Source organism: Triturus cristatus, chromosome 7 (genome assembly GCF_964204655.1).
Source record: "Triturus cristatus chromosome 7, aTriCri1.1, whole genome shotgun sequence".
NCBI classification, from domain to species: domain Eukaryota; kingdom Metazoa; phylum Chordata; class Amphibia; order Caudata; family Salamandridae; genus Triturus; species Triturus cristatus.
The window spans coordinates 409,107,541-409,132,293 of NC_140590.1; the positions used below are offsets into that span (position 1 = coordinate 409,107,541).

Consider the following 24,753-nt stretch of genomic DNA (forward strand, 5'->3'; position numbering starts at 1 on the left):
CCAGAGACTCAGAAGAACTGTATCCTTTAAGGGCTGATTGATATAATGTTGACGTGAAAAAACTTACATCAATGGTTACTTGGATCTGTCCTTGAAAGCACTACCATAAAATTGCCTTTAAAGCAAATAATTGAGGACCTTTCTTGTGTGCAATTAAGCATGGTATCAACATTGTTTATCTCTGAAGGAAAGAATGGAAAAGTGCTGTGTCAACACCTCAATATTGGTAGATATGAACTACCCCAGCCACAAAGTACACCAGAACCGCAAGCCCGATGGTGTAGCAGCAGGTAGCTGACGAAACAAAACAGACCAGGAGAGCAGCCTCGCAGGGTCAGTAAAATCCTTGAATCTTCACAAAACGGACTCAGCTTGACGCATTTACTGTGTAATTGCAAGTACGTGTCGCTCTATGCAGAAAAGAAGTTGACCATAAATCTAACAATTAAGGGCCCACAATGACCAAAATGCGTGCAGTTAAAAATAACCTTTTTTATTGGAATGATTAACAAGGGTGCAGGGGTGGAAAAGCAAAGGGGCACGCACAAATTACCATGAAAGGGATGGTATTTAGGAACATTAACCTACCAGGACGGCGTGTGCGATTGACTACAGAGTGCGCCTGCACTTAAAAAGCAGCAGAGCACCCGCTTGCAATAGCAGGAGAGAGAGCACCTTAAATTACATGTTAAACAGCCCTTTGTCCTTGAATGGCTGGCTTCTTGGAAACAACTGAAAGCGGGCCTTGCTGAAAGAAAGCACGGCGCCCCTGCATCTAAGTTAGACCTATGGTGGCCCAGGAAGAGGAAAACATGGTAATAAGGAAGTGCTAATGAAAGCGAGCTACAATTAAAACATGGTGCCCATGCATATTAAACTTATGGGCATGGCAGCCTGAGAAGCGTGCGCCACGGCAATTAAAAAAAAACAAAGTAGTCCCTACACTAATCAGACACAGACCTACAGCGTAACTAAGCTGTAGTTCGTCGGTGCTGCTTGACTTAAAACGGAAGTGATGTTTCCGAGCGCCACCCAGTAACAAGCCAGGAAAGCAGAGCAATACCCGAGTGAACCAATTCCAGGTAGCAGGCGGGGTTACACCCCGTCTACTAATTACTAAAGGTCTTTCAGACTGCGCATGCGCGCTGCCTAGCCTCGACCTAAAAATGTCCTTAGTTGTCATGTCCAATGCTATCTCAATTGGATTATGATTGCCGAATTTTGTGCTGAAATTAGGGCCATATAACAGAAGGTTCATTAAATTACAAGATATGAAAATATTGTCGAATTCTGAGAAGCAATTACTGCCCCTAAAAGTGGGGAACCGTAGGTCATTAGTAGGAGCCACCTCTAACACATTGACCAAATCAGAGGAGGCATGTAGAACCTCCAACTCTTAGCCTCTCAGATGAGCACATGACACATTTCAGGCACCAGGGTTAAGCAGTCTAACATTAAAGTCTCATGCCAAACATATGTACATTTGCTGACCTGCATTCGATTTTCTCTCTACAATAGAAGGAATATAGTCAAACAGACCCGGAAATCTTTGATTGGGCACATTGAGAAAATATTTATTTGAAAAGTTAATAAGATATAAAGTCAGACCACCCTTGAAAACTGCCAATTGAAAGTCATTGCCTGGAGTGTTTAGAGCCTCTGCATGGCCACCAAACAACAGGTGAATCCATATGGTTAGTCCTCCTGATGCCGAACCAGATCCAGGCTCTCCTCTGAACCATTAGAGACTGATTTCCAACGAAACATTGACATTTCTGCCTCCATAAAAGCCAATGGATGACCTTATTGCAGGCCTGTTTTTTTTTTTTTTTGTTTTTTTTAAATAAATCTTTATTCGGTTATATAAAAACAGTTATAACCATAAAAGCAAGTACAAAGAACATATCACCCACAATATACTCAATACATACAATTATTTAGAGCAGCAGGGATTATTTCAGCCAAGATTTGTTCTATGATTATAAATACATTTTAGAAAAGTGGCCACGGTTTTTGTAATCAATATGGTATTCAAAAATTGTAGGTGCAGCATAGCAGGACAACATCTTCTAAAACCAAGAGTTCTTAACAGTGGAGTTAACCATAAATTGCGATGGTCAGCATAAAACTTACAGAACAAAACTGTGTGCATTGTTGTTTGTTCTGAAATTTCATCACAAGGGCATACCACTGAAGCCTTTTTCCAAGAATTACGTATGGGAAAGGCTACGAGCCTGTGAAAGACATTTAATCTGAAACGTATCAGCAGAAAGCGCTCAAATCGAGACTCAACATAGGTCAAGTATGGTTCAATATTCAGAGTGGTCGCAACAATCAAGGAGTGTTGAACAGATGTCTTACTTATCTCCTTGGTTAACCGCAGTTCTTCCAAGTGAGAGAGAGGCCTGTTCCCAAGTCATTGTTTCATTTTGTTTTAGAGGCAACACTCCTGCCATTATCAGGACATATGGGCAGGCCTCTGGTGGTAAATTTAGGATCACTTGGCTGGGTTTGTTATCCATGACTCTGTTTTCCCTGTGTGACATGTCCATACGGCTCTGCCTAACCACTGCAATCCAGGGGAGTTTTTATGCAGGCCAGTGCCTGCACCCCTCACACCCTAATTCGAACCGAAGCACCACTTGTAAGTTCATTCTGTGTGACAGGCATGAAGTGCCCATATTCTGTAGTGTTGACGTGCCCTGTGGAAATTACTCTGCTGTGCTCACCTAGGGCCTGCGGTGGCAAACAAGTTCAGCAGGGCCGTCAGTAGAATCGGCCTGGATTTTGGGTGTGGTGTGGGGTTTAAGCAGGGTTGCTAAGTGGGCTTCTATTGTCTCCAGCAGCTGCTTGGCTTATCTGAGGCTTCATACAGGGCGCAGTTGCTGGTCTTCTAACATTTAACAACTGGTTTAGGGGATGAATTGCAACTATTGATACTTAAAGGAAATGGGCAGATAAAATGATTGTCTCTGTTGGTTACAGCACTGTGCATACTAATTGTGCAGTGGAGGGAGAGTATCACCCCATCTTCCCTTATAACAGCTTCCATCATTGGGCTACATGTCTCGGCTATGGGCATGCCGACTTCTCCCAAGCCGCTTCCATGCCCTATAGATAGTCTGTGCTCTGTTAGGGCTATTTCATTGGTTACAATGCCTATGGGTCTTTCTAGCATGGTATCAATGCTTGTGGGTATATGGGGTGGATAGAGCATCCAGACGCTTATTTTTGTCCATGCTGTTGGAATTCTAGAGATGTGTGCTCACCTGAAGTATTCGATGACTGTAAACTTGATAATCGCTCACATCAGAGGGGTGGCCCAGCCCAGCCTCGGGTGGCCGCGGATGGGCACAGATGGTCTGGCTCAAGGCCTGGTCTTCACCAGGGTTTGTCCTATGCACATCCTGCGCTGTGGGAAATATCCGGCACATTTAGATCATGTTCAATCCCTCCCTGTGCTCAGGGAAGGCTAGGGGTTTCCAGAATCACCGCGGGCAGGAAACATCCCCAATCTCTGAGTTGCGCATCCTACACTGAGAAAAATATTCCATGCTTTTAGGGCATGTTCGGCTCCTCCTTGTGCTCAGGGAAGGCTGGGGGATGAAGTCCCACCCAGCAGGGCTGCCAGAATCACGGCGGGCAGGAAACATTCCCGATCTATGAGTTGCGTGTCCCACACTGAGGGAAGTTTCTGGTGCTTTTAGTGCACGTACTGCCCCTCCTTGTGCTCAGGGAAGGCTGGGAGATTGCGTCCCACCCCAGCAGGGCTGCCAGAATCACTGCAGGCAGGAAACAGCCCCACTCTCTAGGTTGTGCGTCCATGAATACATCAGATCATGCACTCTTTAGATGGTGAATGGTCTGAGGAACTTTGACCGATGGCCCAATGTCTGAAGGCTCTGCAGAAGGTCCAGGTTTTCTGCCGGAGGAGCTACAAGAGGCTCCACCAACAGAAAGATGGCAGTTTCACCCACTCCAAATGGAGCGGGAAAACTGCAAGTTTGGCAGACAGGGTACCCCACCACAACTGTGGCGAAGTACCCATTCTTTCAACCCACAGATTAGGCTCTGTACATTTAATACATGTTTTTCTTTTGAACGTGCTCAAAATATCTTTTAAACCTCATAAGTATCAACCAATATGTATGTCTCTGTTTTTCAGATCAGTTATGCCTCATCACTGTCTTACCTGAGTAACAAACTTGAGTTCCCGTCTTTTCTTCGTACTGTGCCCAATAATGATTTTCAGTCTTTGGGCCTGGCACGACTGGTGGCACACTTCGGTTGGACGTGGATAGGTATCATTGCATCAGACAATGATTTTGGGCAAGTTGGAGCTCTTAAGTTCTATGAAGAAGTGAGAAAACTTGGAGTTTGTGTTGACTTCTTTGAAACCTTCCCAGTACAAAATTCCGGAGCCAAAATTCTTAAACTTGTCCAAATCATTAAGAAATCATCTGTTAAGGCGATTGTCATATATGTAACCAAACTGCAAGTGATTCCATTGATGGAGGCGTTCCTCAGAGAGAATCTTAGTGGCAAGATTTGGCTTGGTCTCACCAGCTGGATTGCATTTCCTGCCTTTGTTCGGAAGGAACTGTGGAGCATCTTCCATGGCACTATTGGTTTTGCTCTCCATGAGGGAGCAATGCCTGGATTCAGTACATTCCTTTCCCTTGTTCATCCTTCTAAACATCAAAGAGACATATTCATCAACTCATTTTGGGAGAATGTTTTCTCTTGTCACTGGACAAATAATGATTCAGATTCTGCAAGCTTCAACAGTGCGGGGACCAAAGGGCAACCTGGAACATGCACAGGAGAGGAATTGGTATCCACCCTTGATGTAAACATATATGACATTCACAGCTCTAGAGCAGTGTACAGTGTTTACACTGCTGTATATGCTGTAGCACTTGGATTGCATCATCTATTATCATCTGGCAGAGACCAATCCTTCGATACGGGAACATGGGACAAAATAATGACCTTCACTCCTTGGAAGGTGAGAATCCACTATCACTTCTTCAATTGAGCTATTGATTCTTTAAACATTTTAGTTGCTTACAAGATGCACTAAAAACCCAGCTTCATCATCCAAGTAGGAATATTATGGTTAGAATAATAGTGTCATAACAGTATCTCCATATCGAATTTCTTGTTTGCAGTGTGGCAGTGGTACACCATGAGCATACTTCATATATGTAAGGTACATGCTTGAATGAAGGGAAATCTAGTCATTGTATAAAGCTAAAGAGTTCAGAAAACCAAATAATAATGTATTAGTCTTTACATATGTGAATATTTTTTTCATTTAATCGGAATGGCAAATATGGAATAAAAGGAAAGATAGACTGCATGTTACAGACATACATAGACATGTCTTGGTTTACAAGAATGATTCAGCATTGTTGAGCAGAGTATGGAGTAGAATAAATGATATTCAGGACTGTGTCCAACAGGCATTAACTACCCCTCTTCAGTGACATATTTGGCTTGTGGTTTTCTGCTAACCAGAAAAGGAATAGGCTCCCATCCTTGTCCAGCATTTATATTCTCTGAGATGCTGAACATTACCATACACAAATATTTACAGAGAACCCACCCATTCCCAACTAAACATACTACCAGACTCGTTGAGAAGAATACATAATACAATACTGATTTTCCTTTTACACCTGATTGAAGATCAAATTATTTAATGTAGGCATATTGTCGTGTGCACTATTCCGACCTCTATTGTGGTTTGGTTCTCATCATCGGTGTCTTTCGAGCTTCACCATCATCTTATATTGATACTGTCAGTAACACCGTTCTAACATCTCTATATTTGTCCAGCGAAGGGACCTTTCTCTCCATTTCCCAAATTCCCTCAGGACTATTCTTCAGCCGACCTCATGTACTCATCAAATCGGTGATGAACCAATGAAGTCTCATCACGATAACTGAGAACAATCACTATTGGGTGACAAAAGGCTACAGGATGCGGATTAATGAACTATGCAAATGTATCACATTCTCTGTGCAATGGCATTTGCATCTAGGCTCCAAGAGAAAACATTGGGGTTAGTCTTTAGTTGCTATGTTCAAATGTCTTCACATGTTCCTTTGCTTGTGCTGGTTATTGTGGAGGTGGGCAAGTTGAACCGCATATGCACTTACTTATTATTAGGTCATCAGAATTGTGGGCGATGATGGCATTTTGGCTGACAGGGGCCCTGAATGATAACCTGTGTGGGTAAAATAAAGTTCCATAGCCAAATGTCAAGCGTGGTGTAGATGGCAATGCTGATGATATTGCTTAATACCATTGAGAATCTCATAGAGGATAGTAGAAGGTTTATTTGGCCATGGCTTTGGGGATAATAGTTGGTTGAGACCTCCAACTCTAAATAGCCCTAGTAATGTGAGGTGGAGATTTGCCAAAGACAGTTTTTGTGCCATGGCTAGGTTTCCTTGACAATGGTGTCTAGAGACTAACCAAGTTTCCCTTAAATGTATCCATGGCTGTTAGAAATGGGGGTGTCTGGTTGGCAGAGGTAGGAACCTTTGTCATAATTGGGACCCTTGCTTCTACTCAGGGTAAGGGGGATACACTCCTAAAATAACCCCTGCTCACCCCCTTGGTAGCTTGGCACGAGCAGACACGCTTATCTCAGAGGCAGTGTGTAAATCATTTGTGAACACATACAGTAATACAATAAAAACACTACAAATGGACACCACACCAGTTTAGAAAAATAAGTTAACTTTATCCAAACCAAAACAAGACCAAACGACAAACATCCACAATACAGTAATAAAAATATGACTTTCAGATGGTAGAAATAGTTCAGTTCAACCAAATTGCAGATGCAACACTTTTCCCACAAAGTACCTGGGATGCGTCACGCAAACAAACAAAACAGGCCGCAGGGAAGGTGATGCGCCAGTTCCTCACACTCAGGGAAGGTGATGCGTTAGTTCCTTGCTTCAGGGGAGGTGATGTGTCGGTTCCTTACTGCAGTGAAGGGGAGTTGATGCATCGGTTCCTTACCGGAGAGGAGGTGATGCACCGGTTTCTTACTGCATAGGGAGGTGATGCGTCGGTTTCTTACTGTGTCCTCAACGATGCGACAAACTTTGGCGCTTCGATGCGATGCGACAATCTGTTATGATGCGTGAACTCTTGCAGCCCCACAGCAGGCCTTGCCTCGAAATCTGTGCGTTGGTGTCGGACTTTGGAGATTGGTGCACTCGATGCGGCATGCGGCGATTTCTCAAGCCGGTTTCTTCGGAGATGTGTCGGAAACTGGTGCGTATGCGTCTCGCTTCTTCGAAGTTGCGTCAATTTTCCAGCTCCCTGTGGAAAACAGTTCTCTAGCGGCCCAAAACAACAGCAGGCACACCTTGCAGATCAGCACTCCCAGCAGGGCAGTTCAGGGGAGCTGGCGGTAAAGTCTTTGTGTCCCTGAGACTTCAGAACAGGAGGCAAGCTCAGTTTTAAGCCCTTGGAGATCTTTTCCTCAAGCAGGTGACAAAGCAAACAGCAAAGTCCTTTTATCCTTTCCTTGGCAGCAAGCAGCCACTGCAGGCCAACCCCAGACAGCAAACAGCACAGGGGCAGTATTCCTCCTGAGCTTCTCCGGCTCTTCTCCTTGGAAAAGGTTTCTCTTGATTCCCAGAATTGATCTAAAAGTCTGGGGTCAGGGCCCCTCTTTTTATACCCAAAAATCCTTCATTCTCTGAAGGCAGAGAGTGTCTGTACCCAGCCAAAACCAGTTCTGTGGGGCACTTTGCAAGTGCACAACAACCTCCATTGTCAGTGTGAGCCCTGGCTCCAGACACACCACAGGGGGGCGGAGCTGTCATTGTGGAAGGCAGGCACAGCCCTATTCGGGTGAAGGTGCTACTTCTAACACCACTCCAAATGCAGACCAGGCCTATTCAGCCCAGCCCTGACTCATCAGACTTCTGGAGCCGCTACCCCTCTCCAGCCCCTGTCATCCAAAAGCCAGACATGCAATACACAAACCTAGCAGAGGCACACTAGATGGTTAGGCAAGAAAATACTTGCTTTCTAAAAGTGATATTTTCAAACACAGAATGTAAAAATCACGCTCACTAAAAGATGCATTTTAACATTCTGAGTTCAGGCATTCTAAACGTTATTTTTCTACCTTGTTCCCAGGACCAGTTATGTTAATAAGAATGTTATAAACAAACTCCCCATTCTGTCTAAGGGAACTGGTAGCCTTGCAATAGTGAAAAACAAAATTGTAAGTATTTCACTATCAGGACATGCCACACACATCAGGGCATGTCCTACCTTTCACATACAATGAACCTGCGCACAGGGGAACCTTAGACCTACCTTAGGGTGACTAATATGTAGAAAAGGGAAGGTTTAGGGACTGGCAAGTGTATGCACTTGCCAAGTCGACATGGCAGTCCCACACTGCACACATTCTCTGCAATGGCAGGCCAGACTTACATTTTACTGGCTGCTTCTGTGGGTGGTACAATCAGTGCTGCAAGCCCACCAGCAGCATTTGATTTACAGGCCCCGGGCACACATAGTGCACTCTACTAGGGTCGGACTAGTAAATCAAATAGCCACACCTTTTAAACACCAATCCATAACAGTAACTTACACGGAGAACATATGCACATTAGCACTGATCAGCTGTGATAAAGTGCCCAGAGTCATAAATCCACCAACAACAGGTCAGAAAAAATACAGGAGGAAGGCAAAAAGTTCTTCAAAAAGGGCCAAGTCCAACAACGGCTCTCTCATTGATAACAATATAAAAATACAACACTAATAAAGTCAAATAAACTGGTGACTTACCGTGCAGAGCAACCTCATGAATAAGAAGAATGCATTAGTTACTATCACCAAAAGAAGAAAGAGGAAAAACAAACAAGTGAAATAGCAGAAATTAGTTTAACTGTTCCACTAAACTTTAAACATACCACTATTGGCACAAACTTTAAAAACAGATGCTTATCAAACTCGATGCAAGACAATAGGAAAATAGTTTAAATGGATCCCCACCCTCTTTTAAAACTATTGGATCATGTTTTCGTTGAATGAATTAATGAATGACACGTATTTGTACAGCGCACAGCTACTCCTTTGAGAGTGTGCCGGCGCAGGCAATTAGCCAGTGCACATCCTACGTGGCATAGATTTTAAATAGCCACGTTTTTGGCAGTTTTTTAAAGTGGGGTAGCACTGTCAAAGATCTCAGAGCTGCCGGTAGTTTATTCCAAATGTGGGGTCCCAAAAAGCCAAAGGATCTGCCTCCTCTGCATGTCAGACGAGCTTTGGGGATGCAAGCCAGGTTGGCCTTGGACGATCTTAGTGTCCTCGTGGGCACATAGTGGTTGACTTGTTTTTTAAGGTAAGAGGTACCTGTTCCATGGAAAGCTTTAAAAAAATAGCCAAGATAACAAGATATTGCCTGCGCCATTCCCTCTCTAATTCGTGTACAGTTACTTTTGCAAGTTCTCAGTACTTCGTTGAATCACTGTGCCGACCAGACAGTTCGCTTTGAGGTGCGTTTGGCCCAAGGGGCAGCTGCCTCAATAATGGTCCTCAGCCACTCTTCTATCAAGTAGGCATCAGATTCAGGGTTGCCCATCAGAAAAGAGGAGGAGGAGTCGAGCGTACACTTAAGGGACAGAATATCTATTTCATGGAAAGCTCTATAAGTGAGCTCAACCTTTGATTTCCCTGCAGGGTTTAGCTTCCCTTTGACTGGAATCCATAAGTTGACTAGGAAGTGGTCTGACCAAATTAGCTGTGTTGGACGATCTACCACCACCTGTAAGTCACAAAAAATGTGGTCTAGTGTGTGAACAAATTTGTACGTAGGACCTGACACAAAAGGTATGAGATTGCAAGCTGCCGCAATTTCTAACAAGGCCCTCACCTTGGGGTCAGTAGGCTTGTCAAAATGCAAGTTCATGTCCCCTAGAATGAGTAGGTGCTTATACCTTAAGGCAAGTGAGGTGATGCATTCAAGTAGCGAATTGATAACATTCCCAACTGCCCCCGGCGGTCTGTAGATAAGCTTTCCTGTGATGCACTGGTGCGGTGAGACCATGCATCGAAAACCTAAACACTCCGCCCCCTCTACTGGGTCAAGTAGAATAGGGGAGTATGCTAGTTCCTGTTTGTAAACCATGACGACTCCCCCTCCCATCCCCGCCTGCCTATCCATTCTCAAGATTTTAAAGCCCTCTGTAATGGCCCACGCAATCGTTGGATTGGATGAGTCTGAAAGCCATGGCTTTGGTGAGAAACCTGAGGTCAGAACGTTCGTCCGATAAAAAGTCATGGACTTGTGCTTCATGTTTTTGGAGGGAGCGAGTGTTGAAAAGTGCTGCTTTGACTTGCTTTCCTGGACTACATGTGCTACCACATGTGTCCCTTTGAACTGGTGGCGATTTCACCTCCCCCCCTCCAATGCCCGGGGACCATTTACAACAGGCGCAAACAAACGAGTTAATGGTGTTCATACAAGCCACCTTATTCCTGCATTTGTAGTAGTTGCCTAGGTCCAGTAGTGTATCACGAGTGTAAATAGGGAAATTATTTAACTCACCAGGACATCGGGCAGCATGTCCTGCGCCTGACGTCTCCGGGACGCTGACGGGCGCCGACGGGCTTACCTTAGGAGCACCTTCGGTGCACCAGTGGCGCGTCCGCTTCATGGCTGGTTTAAATACCCAATTGCTAAAGGCTAGGGAGAAGACTAGACCGTCTCCCTCCCAAGATGGCAACCACTGTTTGGCAAAAACCGGAAGTGAGTGGTCCGGTTGGTAAACCTCCCTCCACTCTATCAGCGCATGAGAAGTGGCCCACAGGAGCTAGGGTAAGTGAGCTGGGGGTCAGGGTCTCAGCCAACAATGCCACAGGTTAAAACAGAAAGACAGTGAGGCACAATTATCACAGTTACAAAATAGGCAGTATTAAAAACAGTTATAGAACCAGTTAAAACCAATTAAAAACGAAGGTTTCCTAACTAAAAAGGATTGCTGCTTTTAGTGTTCGCATTCCTGACTGTCGGAGGAACCAGCAGTCTCTGACTCATTAATTATGGGGTAGATGCTATTGGCTCAGGCACCAACTTTGAGGGAATAAAGCAGAGGGTAGAATGCATGAATTATTCGCAGCCTCATTTCGGTACACCATTTTCTTGCCCACCATGCCACATAAGACAATAACCAGCCATATGCAATTCAGACCTGGCCCAATTCCATTAGGAACAACCAAGCCCAAACTGCCAGGCTAGGTACCCTATGAACAGTAATAAAAGGAATCTCAGACCATTTTCTGCCTGTTTTGTCTCTGTCAATATGGTGCAACTTGACATCTATGGCACGGTGAGCACGGGTTCCATAAGTGGGTATGTCTGTCACACTTAGGCTGTTAAACTGAGAAAAAGAACAACATGATATATGGAATGCTTGAATTAATTTAAGCCACTGGCCCTTGGGCCGCATTCCATTGCATTGTGTTTTGCCCACCATGCCATCTCAGAATGGAACATTATGCAAATCAGCCTTGGTCCTGTCATCAGGAAAAACCCTCACTATCAGGCATTTACTTGTGGGGATAATGCTTGAAGCTTTACCCTATTCAGAACAATCCTTTCAACATCGTGATTGCCAGCTGACTGCCTGTCAAAGACTGCCATGCTTTGCATGGCAGTACAAGTGAAGAAGAATGCTCACATGTATCCCATGCACTGCGACAAAAGTCCCTGGGCTTCAAGGAAATGTATTTTACATTTTAATGTCACTTTAACCTTTGGTTCCTTCAGTTTCCTTCTAAAAATGTTTAACTTAAGCTAAAAACTTATTTTAATACCTAACTAGAATGCCACTTTAATCTTTGTTTTTCAGTGAATTTCAAGATTTTTTTTATCATATTCAGGCATCTCCCTCACTGAGAACAGTTTTAGGCCTTGCACAGGGGTGAGTTGCCGGCAGGGCCTGGTTCTGGCCTGAGGGCGGCCAACACCATGCGTTGCCAACACCCTGCTGCCCCTTGTAAAAGGTAACAATCTGCTTGATGAGTTTCAAATGGGTGTCAAAAACATTGGAACATAGAGACAGCCTTTTTGCAAATAACTGATGATATGCTTAGAATCATGGGTAATGAAAACTTGTACTTGCTTATCTTACCTGAACTATTAGCGCCATTCAGTACTGGCAAACAGTATCTCCTTGTCTGCATCTTAAATGACCATATGGGATTGGAAAGTAATGTCCTGGAGTGGTTTAAGTCATACCCGGATAACCCCTTTAAAGGGATTAAAGAAGGGAATGCACTGTTGAATCCTGTGAGACGCCCATGGAGTCCCAGAAAGCTTCATTCTAACTCTTGTCCTGTCCAGGACATTTCTGGAACCGTTGAGTAATCTCCTAAAGAAATCAGACACATATAATCATCGATTTGCAGATGACACACAACTATACTTGAGAATCTCCTACCTGGCTAACATATCCCAACTTGGCAAAACTCTTGACAAAATGCAATCCTGGTAACAACTCACCATCTCAAGTTAAACCCCCAGAAGACTTCTTACACCTAACACATCTGCTATGCATATTGAATATTGACTAGCCTTGACTAACCTCTGGGCTGACCAGCTTCTATTTCAGAAAACTCAATTTCCTCAAGCACTTTAAAGTGGCATCAAGAGCGGCAAATGACCAACTCAAACTTATCTGGAGCATCACATTTTCTTACCCACACAAGCACGGCATGAACATTATTATGCAGGCTATAGTTCTATCCAGCCTAAATTATGGGAATGCCATTCTAGCTGACATTCCCAAAGAAGAAATTCTTCCCATGTTTCTCTTCATGCTTCTGCCCATCTGGCCTCATATGTTGACCAACCGCATCACCCGATCTTGTCTTAGTTAATCTGGTTTGTCTATTGATGAAAAAAATCATCTACTCTGATCAGCTGCATAACCATGCCAATAAACTAAAGCTCATTGGTGGCTGAAAGCAGCTGGAAAGCATGGACTCCTTTCTGCTCGAAATCCCGTCCTTCAGGAAAAATAGACCTTGGACCACTTCTTTTCCAGATGTGCTCCTAGAATTTAGAGTTAAATTCCTCTGGAAATAAAACTCAACATGGATGAAGCAGAAGTCCTGACATTCTGGAACAAGAACTTCCCATAGGACTCCTCCTGGTGGCCAACAGACCAGGGACCCACGCCCTTCCCCGCTGACCACGCCAAAAACCTCAGCATCTGCTTGGATGACAGACTCACGATGCGCATTAACGCCATCACCTCCTTCTGATTCTTCATCCCATGTATGCTCTGCAAAATATTCCAATGGCTCCCCACAGACACCAGACACATGATCACCTAGGCCCGCATCACCAGCAGACTAGATTATGTAATGCACTCTACACCAGCATTATAAATTAACTCATACGAAGACTCCAGACCAACCAGAATGCCACCGCCAGACTCACTCTAATCATCCACTGCAGCACAGACAGCCCTACCCATGTCAGAGGGCTACATTGGCTACCAATCCAGAAGCGCAGCCAATTCAAACTGCTCACCAACACATTCAAAGCCCTCCCCAATGTCGAACTTTCCCACCTCAACCACCTCCTTAGCTTCCACCTTCTCACTAGGCAACTGCGCTCAGCCACAATCCACCTCACGCAAATATCTTGCATCCGCAGGAGCAAATAAGGAGGATTCTCCTTCTCCTACATTTCCTTCAAGTCCTGGAATAACCACATGAGGACCTCCCACTCCCTACTCAAGTTTTGCAAGCAACTTAAGACCTGGCTATTTAACTAGGAGCCCAATCGGCCTACTCATCTACTCCAGCGCCTGGATACCCATCCTGGCGATAAGCGTGCTGATCAAATCTTCATAACATAACATACCACAACACATGCTTCCCTACAACTAAAAGTCTTCCTCCTCAATAGGTGCCTATCTAACCACATTCCCTATCTAGATGGGGCAGAGGTTTTAACATGCCAGGTGAGTGGAAATATTCCTGTAATCTGAACTCTCCATCCACCGCACTGTAGTCACGGGCTGTATAAAAGATTTTGACTAAGGCTGCCTGCTATTGCACCAAGCGTATTCATCAAAGTAAGGGAATGGTTAGATGTGTGACTCCTTCAATTCCCTAAAGTACGAAGCCATGATCTGCTTGTGTATAGTAGGTTCATGATTGCAGATTATGCCTTCTTGATGTGTACCTTGAATGCATGTGCCTTAATATCAAGTGCAACGCAAATTGCTTACAGATCCTGGGGTTTGACCTGTTATTGAATTGTCAATGAGCATTTATAACTGAGGCCAGTGATCTCACTTGTTCCCCTTCCCATAAACTGATCCATCTGCATAAGAAAATGTGTTGCTGTGTTATGTAAAGCACTCTGATGTTCTAGAAGTTAGCATGCGCTATATAAAAACATATCTAACTTTTAAAATGTGCACACCAACATAGCATGCCACCACTGTATGCTGGTTATGGTTCTTTTTTCTCCAAAGGAGTGTGTATAACTGATGCAGGAGGAGCAACAGTGGAAAAACAATGCTAACCTGGCTGGCATTTTTAAACAAGGTGTAAGCATCGGTGGTGCCCATCTTTTGGCAACTGGCCTGATGAGCTCTAAATTAGGCCTCATTTAAGGTTTGGAGGAGTTTTGGAGGAGTGGGAGACCCACCAAACCTGTGGTTACGGGCTTTAGTTAGAAATAGGGAACTACAATCTGATCCCCAGTGGAGAGTCAGTAAATGGTGCTGGCTGCCATCTTTGATGCAAAAGAGCCGCCATCCAAGTACATAGGGGCTTATGTGCAAGCCCCTTGCACCACCCATACATCACTTTTCCCATGTTAAACATGACGCAAACGTGGCGCAATGCACTTGTAAATAAGCCCCATAGTTTCCCTGCATGCTGGACCGCGTCAAGGAAAATAAGATAAGATTCCCACATACAGGAAGAAAACTGGCCATTGATTTTAATTTTTCGTTCTCAGACCCAAAGCCCCGCGGTGGAATTTATTTCTAAAAAGTAATATAAAATGCAGAGAGGGCCGCAATACCAAGGTGCCCAAAGTAGCAATCAGCTTTTCCTAACATTTGATGCACTTTCGGCAAAGTAGACGGCTGCTGACATGGAGGAATAGACAGTGCTGAATGAACTACTGGGCCTTTCACCCTCTGAATGGAAAGCCTTATCGTTAATTCACTGAGGAGGAGCAAACTCGGGACCACATACATTCAGCCACCATTTTGAAAAAATAAAGAGGGTGATTTTGAAAAAAAAAATATCGGGGAACTGTATTTTCCCGGGAACTTTCATTGAATAAGGGGCACTTTTAGATGGGAGGCCTCTAAAATAAAGCCGTTGTGGCTTAAAAAACATCAGCTGCTCCATGCTTGCACAGTGCAGGCAGCACCCGCCTGCACTTTTACAGGGTAATAGAGATCCCCTTGCAGGCAGGTGCGGTGCACCCGCCTGCAAGGGGATGTCTGAGCAGTCCATGGGCCCCCCCCTTTACCGATTGCAGAGGGCTGCTGCCAGGAGGCCATATCCTTTTCCCATATATTTTAAATGGCGCATTGTCAGTGCGCCTCCTGAGGGCTGCTTTGACTCTGTGCCCGCATCTGTAATATTGTGCGGGCGCAGAGTCAAAGGAATTCCCTTATTTGCATAGGGCACGCCCCTATGGAAATGCCGCTGCCCGCGTCCCACGCAGAGGGACATCAGCAGGGCAGCTCTCTAGTGGCCACCCGTCGGAGCCTCCTCCCCCCCCTCCTGTTCCACCTCTCCCGAGAGGCCGCGCCTTGGGGAGGGGAGGCCTCAATAGGCATTTGCTGGGGGAGGCGGGCCACTGGTGCTGGGCGGGGTGGGGCTAGGCCCTACTTAAGCCCGCCGCCCCCGCAGATCGCCCTCTGCTTCCTGGGCCTGTGTTGCAGGCGGAGTTACAGGGCGATCTGGAGGCAGAAGGGTACAGTAAGGGTACCTCTGCGACAGTCGGTACAGTAAGGGTACCCCTGTCCGGCACAGTAAGGGTGCCCGAGCCAAGGTCCGGGAGCCAAGGTCCGGGAGCCGAAGGAGGTTCTGGGAGGACCGCGACGGCGCCCCGTTAGTCCTTCGGGCGGTTGGGGGGCCTGACCAACCGGGGGTGTGCCATAACACGCTCCACCCCGTTAAAAGGGGCGGGAGTATTAGACAGATCACGTGATCCAAAGGAGGATCTGAAAAATGTGCCGCACTGCCGGGCATCGACCCACCGTGCGTGCTGGCTCGCAAGGTGGGCGGAGCAGCAAGGGGCTGCTTGCCCTGGATCGCCCGTAAGATAACCCACTCTATCGTCATACTTATGTTGTATGAAATAAACCTGCAGCAGTTCTTCACCCATAAATAATGTGTCAGTGTAATCATTGGGTGATGTCTGTGCATACGTGTTGAGTGGAGCGGATGACGGTGTGGTCACTATGAAGGAACACCCTCTGTTGCTAGCGATTGCACTTTAAGTGCTCCAGTGCTATCGGTATTATAGAAGGGGACGTAAAAGCTTCTGCGTCCCCTTCTGTAATTCTAAAATGCCCCAGGGGCGCGAAAAGCGGGTGCAAATGCCCTTTGTGCTCCAAAGGCACCTTATGTAATATGGCCCCACGAGTCGCCAGTCGAAATCATGTTTGTTGCCATGTACGCATGTTTGGGTCCAACACTGATTAGCATATAATTGACCCACGTCTGCAGTTAAAAAACGCTGTTTGGAATGTGCCCAAATTAATGACTAGTGGGTCACTTTTATGCTGGCTTTGTGAATCCTTCTAGTTTTAGCTAAATCACTCCTTTGGTGTAGGAAGAACATATCCTGGACGTGGTCTGCCTTAAGGCACATGTATCAACTGTTAAGTCAAAATGAACATTAAAATACGCCTAATTATTTCAGATGTTAATTTTACTTATCATGCGACTAATATTATTTTGTAATACTTTATGTACTTTTTGTCTTGTCAGCTGCTCCATCACATAAGAAATGTTGTCTTACACAATTCAGAAGGGGACACGTTGTTTTTCGATCGAAACGGCGATTTTCCTGCCATTTATGACATTTTAAACTGGCAGCTGCTCGCTGATCACACCAGCCGATTTATAAAAGTTGGCCAATGTGACTCTACACTGGATGAAAATCAGGCTATCACCATCAATGTCAGCGCCATCATGTGGAGCGGAGGATATGCAGAGGTAATGATAATGTGTCAAGGTCAATGCACTTACGCTGTGATGTCATCCACCAACAATGTGAGTTTTTCAGATTTTTAATCTGTGCCATATCTTTTTCATTGTTGCACATTTTATTCCAAAGAATGAAACTTGCGAAAGATGCCATATTGATCTTTCCAGCAGAGGTTTGAAATGTATCAGTGAAGGAGTATCTGCACCATCTGTGTGATAATGGTAGCATTTAATTACTTCCCTTCAAACGTTCACATAGAAACCTATTCACAAAGGTAAATAATAAATATACACTTGTAGGTTTACTCATGCAAATCTACTCATGCACCTAGATGTTAGTCTGTACTTTTTCGCTATTCACTGTTTTGGAGTGTACATTTACTGCCTCCATCCTCTCAGTTTACAGGACGGAGACATCTAAAATTGAATTTCCGACTGTAAAGATACGTAGGTGGAAATCTCTGCCACTGTGGCGGAGGTATCCCTATGGGAAACTGTGGGGAAAACTGATAAAGTGTAGTTTAAAAAAATATATATATTAAACATTTTTATATGTAAAATATAAAAGTAAAATAAATTAAGATAATTATTTTTCCCCTAGATCTAACAAAAAAAAAATGTTAGAGGACACAAACTCTTCACTATACATGTTTATTATATAATGAAATTATTTAGAATGTGCCAATTTATTTTATAAATATGATTGAACAAAATAAAATTAAAAACCACCCTCAATAGCATTTTTTTTTAAATTCATATTTGATATATTTAATTAGAAGTTAGGTTTAATCAATGGTAATTATTTTTTATATTTAATGATAGTTTAACAGTCTTATTTAATATTTTTTTTAAAGTTAACTATTTTAAAATAACAAAATATTGAAAAAAATTTAAGAGTGAAAAAGTTTGATGGGAGTGTGTTGCAGTACACTGGAGTTGCCAGGTGTTGTAATAGATTTACTCCAAGGCTTGTCTGGAGTGCATTTGCTACTGTTTTGTGACCTTCAAGGCTGTAGTGACTTTAGAGGTGCAGTTTGTGAATAGCAATGGTCTTACTCTTTTTACTCTTTTGTGGATGTTTTTTTAAATTTTACTATGTCCCTCCCTAAGTCGTCCGTTACCCGATCCCTAAATTCATCCTTAAATTTCCTTAACCCACCACCCCAATTTAATGGCATGTATTTACCATTCTCCAGCCATTCCCCCTGCTCACTCCCACATTTACTGCATAAACAAATTCATGTGGATGCGAATATCTCAGCACAGAAAATATAGGACTGGCTAAAGTTTGTGAATAGCATTTTGTGCTAGATGAGTACATGAGTTGTACTACTTTGGTATTATTTTACCTTATTGGTGTCATGCTTCATTGCTGGGTCTCATCCTGGGCCCTAAAAACCAGGATGGCCTCAGCCGTATTTGAGGTAGCACTGGATAATTTCTCCTGCTTGGGTCCTACAATAAAAATGCCTAGAAAACACCAGAGGTATCCCTTTTATTTACAGTGTTTCTGATATGATTCAAAATATATATTAAGGGTGTCTGTGCTTTGATGATCCTATGCCCTCTCTATGCCAGTCGACATGTTTCAGTCCCCAATCTAATAGGCCGAAGGATTCAGGGCTTCCAACAGTACAATAAGGAGTTAATTTTCCCTGGTAAAAGAACTTCTCTATTTTGGTCCAGACAAAAGACATAGACAAAAAAAAACAAGTAATATGTATAGCATGCTTTACATGATTCCTCAATTAGGGTTCCTGCAAAAAAAGAAGAAGAGAGACAAACAAATACATATTTTTCCATTGCTTGACATGATTTTCCCCACATTCACCATTCTTCAGTGTTTATCTTCACCCCTCTGTCCACTTGGCAAATCATGTCTCATGCGAAAAAGGAAACAAGGTGCTTGCACACGTGTCTCTCAGTGCACATCTTAAATTATCAACTTTATGTTTCTTCAAATTCATACTCGTTGTGACGCAGCTATGTTTTAAAAATGGTGAATACAGGTCTAAAAACTCCATGCAAAATGCGTGGTTCTTGTCAAAATGTTCACTGTCAAGTAGAAACCTACCCTTGATGCATAGCCTCCTGGCTATATGGGAGGAGTGGGTGGCATGCCCCTGTTCTCACACACTTAATAATGATGATGAGAAATAAGGCACTACAACGTCGATCCTGGGAAGGGAAGAATAATGAAGTAATCAGAGAGCTACTCAATTACTCCGTCATCTGTACCCTGTTATGTTGCAAAAGCTCTAAATTGTTATAAGTATCATCAACGTTTTATAGGCTGTTTGTTTCAAAACCAATAAAATCAACCACTGCTTTACTTTCTGTCACAGTACCTAAGAACATGAAGTCTCCATAGCTGCAACCAATTTGTGGGCCTAACTGAGAATTAAGTTCCACTAAGGACTGCTCTCAGAGATTGATTGCCCAAGATCTCTCTGCCCATCTTGTCCAGAAAGCAGCAATTATGTATTTACAGAGCATAGGAAGAGAACACGCACACTCAACAATGAGTAGAATTTTGAAATAATGTGAGATGTGAATAATGGTTCATGGTGTATGCTGCGTCTGTATATAACTCACCTGGCTGAGGTAAAAGTACTGGAGTTCAATTGTAATGTGCAAAACCGCGCCCCTCCAGGGCTCAGTGGTGACATAATGGCCAACACCAGCTATGGGACCCTTTGTCGGCCAAGAACCCTTATGTCAATGTCACCAACCACAGCACAGTACACAAACGCATTAACATTGAGAACCCCTATAGATCTCAGATTGCTGAGACCTATTGACTTTGCAAATACGTGTTTACAATGTCACTGATTCTTTGTTTGCCTGATCTTATGTCCTGCTTTTGCTTGTGGTGTTAAATGTGTACAGGCCAGCCATCTAAGTGCTTTTGCATTGCACACACTTCCAATGTACTGCAAATGATTTCCTTTTACAGCACTTAGGTGGCATTGGTGCTTCATGCGAGATATGAAAAAACCATGCTAACAAATAAAAAAATCTGTCTCGGCAGTGTGAGCACTTGTTGTCTGCTCACATTGATTGGGATTTCTCTCTCCCAGACCCTGACAGCTAGATTTCCTTCACATACAATATGTAATGTCCTCCCTACACGTGTGTATGTCACTGTAGCAAGTTTGAAATACTGGCCCACAAAAATATTGTATCCACTACATCACCTACCACTAGAATGCCAGGGAAAGTATATGCTATTCTTTACTCTACACTACCCTACCTCTTGGTATGTAGAGGTACCATTAGTATAGAGGAGGTAATATATTTGTAGATCGATATTTCTATTGCTGTACAGTGGTAGAAATCCTACCTACACCTTAAGCAATTGTCATACAATTATAATGCAGCTTTCTTTTCACAAACACATCAATGCCAAAAAAACAAGTGTTAGAAATGGGATTTCTGGTTGGCTAGGGCATGCGCCTAAGCCAGGCAGAAACCACCACTCGAGTCAGGGCAAGGGAGTTACAGGCTGAAGATAACCCCTGCTCAACCCCTTGGTAGCTTGGTACGAGCAGTCAGGCTTATCCCAGAGGCAATGTGTAAAGCATTTGCGCAACATACACACACAGCAGCAACACACTAGGCACACCACAAAAGAAACTCCACACAAGGTTATATAAATATAGCCTTTGTATTATCCAAAACACATTAGAATTATAATCACACATATACACTGTGCCAACTGGCACTAGGTAACAATTTACAGGGGATTATATACAGGACAGGGCCAATCGGGCCGCTGTCATAACCTTCAGAACAGGTAAATAATGAAACAACCACTAAATACTGGTACAGACACTTTTGCATACATCACATTAGGCATCATCCTAAAACATTATAGCATGACATTAGGCATAAAACACAGAATGCATCTTGTCAGGCATAAACCACATTATGCACTAGCATTAGGCATCCACCTTAGGCCTAAACACAGAAATGACGCCAGGCCAACTGGCCTCTCAAAGGGGGCCTCAATGCCCACTGTTCAGAAAGTCAGGGCGTAGCTGCCACGTGCAGCAAGGGCAATGTGCGTCATGAACTGGGGCAGGGGTGCATCTCACCCTCCCTTCCTTATCTTCTAGAAAGAAAAGGAACAATGCCCCCTGTTGCAGCTGCCCGCACTGGTGCTGTGCAGCTGTGTACTAAAATTAGCCCGGGCACCACTGTGCCCTTGGAGCCCTACTCTGGGACTCCTAAATGCCAACAAGAAAATGCCCAAACGTTGCAGCGGGGCGCACTCCTGTGGGTCCGCTGAGGCACCGGCACTTCCTAACCTGGCCCCAACAGTAAAAAGAAGGGAAAGGCTCCAGTTCAGCCCCCACACTGGGGCCTTGGGACTCCTCCGGTCCTCCTCACAGGCACTGGCAATGTGCCTCGACTAGCCCCTGATCGGCTCCGAGCTCCAGGGAACCTGCGGGGCTCTCCTGACTTCACCCGGTCTCTCTCCTGGGACACGGGACTTCGACGTGGAGCCCGCGAGGTTACCGACGGCTTCCCCGCCACAGAGGGAGGTGGAAATGGAGCCCGTGAGGTTCTGGGCTGCTGACAGCAGGCCCTGCCCACAGTCAGACGCTGCTTGCCTGACTTCCTGGTCACTGCTTGCAGCGGCTCCCTTCTCTCGGTGGTGCAATGAGGGGTGGGCACCCGCTTTTTAAACAGGCATCAATGCGGGTGGGCTCTCACAAAAGCACACCGAAATGCGGGGTGGGCTCCAGCTCGATTGGGAAAATGCGGGTTGGGCTCCCGCTCGATAATAAACATAAATGTGGGGGAATCCCCACGTCGGGATTCCCTCTAAGCAGATCACAGCTCCGCTCTGCGAAGCTCCAGCTCTCTTCTCCAGGGGCAGAAATTCAGTGCACATGAGGCGCAAAGCCCACAGATTCAAGGCAAAGGCTGGGCCAGGCAGGGCAGCTCACAGAGCCCTCCAGCAGGGAGGCAGTTCCTCGTGGCGGCTTCTCCTGGGGCCCAGAAGCAGCAAGTCCACCGGAAGCACAAAAGCACTTTTCATGGGGTCACAGCCCCAATATTTATGCACCATTTCTTCTTTGTCTGCCCTTGGCACAGGGCTTGGGGAACCAGCCTGAGCTGGTTCTGGGGGTTTTGGAGCACTTTGTTGACAAGGCTCCTCTTCTCCTTTGTTAGGTGGGGGTTGTCATCAGACACACCACAGGGGGGCAGAGCCAGCATTCACCTAGGCTGGCACCGACCTATTCAGGGTCAGGGGACTACTCCTCCCACTACTCCAAAAGCAGATCTCCCATTCAGCCTAGCGCTGACTTACCCTCCCCTCCCTGGAGCCACACACACCTCACCAGCCCCTGTCACTCCAAAGCCAGACATGCAATCCACATCAGGCAGGCAGACACATATCATACAGAAATGCCAACTTCTAAAAGTGGCATTTCTAAAATAGCTATAATAAATCTGTGCACACCATTGCGCAGCATTTATTATCACTATTCCAAATATACCAAACTTGATCACGCTGCTCCTCTCATATCAGGAAATACCTCTGAAACAATTATCAGGGAATCCCCAATGCATTCCTATGGGAGGGCAGGCACACAGCAGTGAGAAACCAAAATAGCTGTTTGTCACTACCAGGATATGTCACACACTTAAGGTACATGTCCTACCTTTCCAAAGTAAAATCTGTCCCCCTTGGACCCTAATGGAAGCCTTTACTGCTTGCCCGAGTTCAGCTATGTCCCTTTTAAATGAGTCACTGTCCCAGGGCTATGTCCCTGTTACCTTTAAGGAGGCTACTGTCATCCCCCTCCTAAAGAAGCCAGGATCAGACCCTAAAATTCTAACCAACTACCGCCCTATCTCATTGCTACCTTACCTGGCCAAACTACTAGAAGCCCATGTGGACAAAAGTCTATCTGCCTTTTTAGAGCAGTCCGATTATCTGGACACATATCAAGCAGGGTTCCGCCCAGCTCACTCCACAGAGTCAGTTATACTGACAGTATTGGACACCCTTCGGGAGAAGACTGACTGGGGCTCTCCGCAAGCCCTGGTGTTAATGGACCTTTCCGCGGCATTTGACACGGCCGACCACAATATCCTGGTCAACCGTGTCAAGGATGCAGGAATTCAAGGCTCAGTCCTTGAATGGATCAGCTCCTTTTTAAAAAAACGATTTCAGGCGGTCCGCCTAGGCCAATTCATGACCCCCACGATAAGAACTACATGCGGTGTTCCTCAGGGATCCTCACTTTCCCCTCATGTGTTCAATTTATACCTTCTCACTCTGATCCACGCCCTGAAAGAAAGGAAACTTCACACTTTTAACTACGCGGACAACTTCCAACTAGTTTTCTCTATCAGTAACTCTCCTACATCCGTCCATGAATTCTAGACTACGATGCTGTTCATCCGTGACTGGATGAACGGCAACCATCTGAAGTTAAATCCAGATAAAACGGGAGTGATTCTTACAGGAGGTTCCTTAAACCCCTGGAGTTCCTGGTTCTGGCCTAAAGAGCTGGGATAGCCCCCTACTCCTTCCATATCTGCCAAAACTCTGGGGGTCATAATTAATAATGATCTCACAATGAAAACTCAAATATGATCTGTAATTTCGACATGCTTTTTCCAACTAAGTACACTACACAGGAAGCAAAAATACAGGCAGTACTTGCTATGGTGATATCCCATATAGATTACGCCAATTCTCTATACTTCGGCATTCCCGCTTACCTCACCCACCGTCTTCAACTAGTACAGAACCAGGCAGCCAGACTGATTCTTCAGGAAAACAGGCATCAACATGTAACTAAGGAAGCTGCACTGGCTCCCCAAACTTCAAGGTGGGATGCATTATCTTTAAGTCCCTGAATGGTAGGAACCCCAAATTCATCAACAGCCTGATTAAAAGATACATTCCGACCCGCAACTTGCCATCTGCCCATATGCATTTTCTTCCTTCAAACGGAAACATTTTGGTGGAGCAAGGTTCACCACATTAGGTCCCAGATACTGGAACTACCTGCCTCTAGAAATTAGATCCTGCCCAGACCTCATGAGTTTCTGTAGACTCCTAAAAACCTGGCTATTTAGACAGGCATACAAGTAACATCTCAGACCAGCACCCTTAGAGTAGCGCAATGAAACCAATCGGGTGTACGTGCGCTCTACAAATAAAGCATAACATAACATAACACCTACAATGCACCCTGCCCATAGGACTAGCTAGGGCCTACCTTAGGGGTGACTGACATGCACACACTTTAGGTGCCATGTCACAGCAGCAGTAACACTGCGTGCACAGGCCCTGCAATGGCAAAGGCCTGAGACAGGGTTGAAAGGCTACTTTGGTGGGTGGCGCAATCAGCGCTGCAAGCCCACCAGTAGCATTTAATTCACCGGCCCCGGGTATCTGAGATACCACCTTACAAGGGACTGACAGGTAAATTAAATATGCAAAAGAGGTGTAGACCAATCTTACCATGTGTACCACA

The 24,753-nt window shown here is 44.9% G+C and overlaps 1 protein-coding gene across 1 annotated transcript in view; it reads left to right on the forward strand.

The window, feature by feature from the left end:
- The window catches only part of LOC146809807 (vomeronasal type-2 receptor 26-like), a 135,249-nt gene that overhangs the window by 81,556 nt on the left and 28,940 nt on the right, over nt 1–24,753 (forward strand). The window contains exon 3 of the mRNA XM_085614901.1: nt 17,030–17,257. Within this exon, the coding sequence (XP_085471027.1) occupies nt 17,030–17,257 (228 nt within the window). The remainder of the gene's footprint in view (nt 1–17,029; nt 17,258–24,753) is intronic.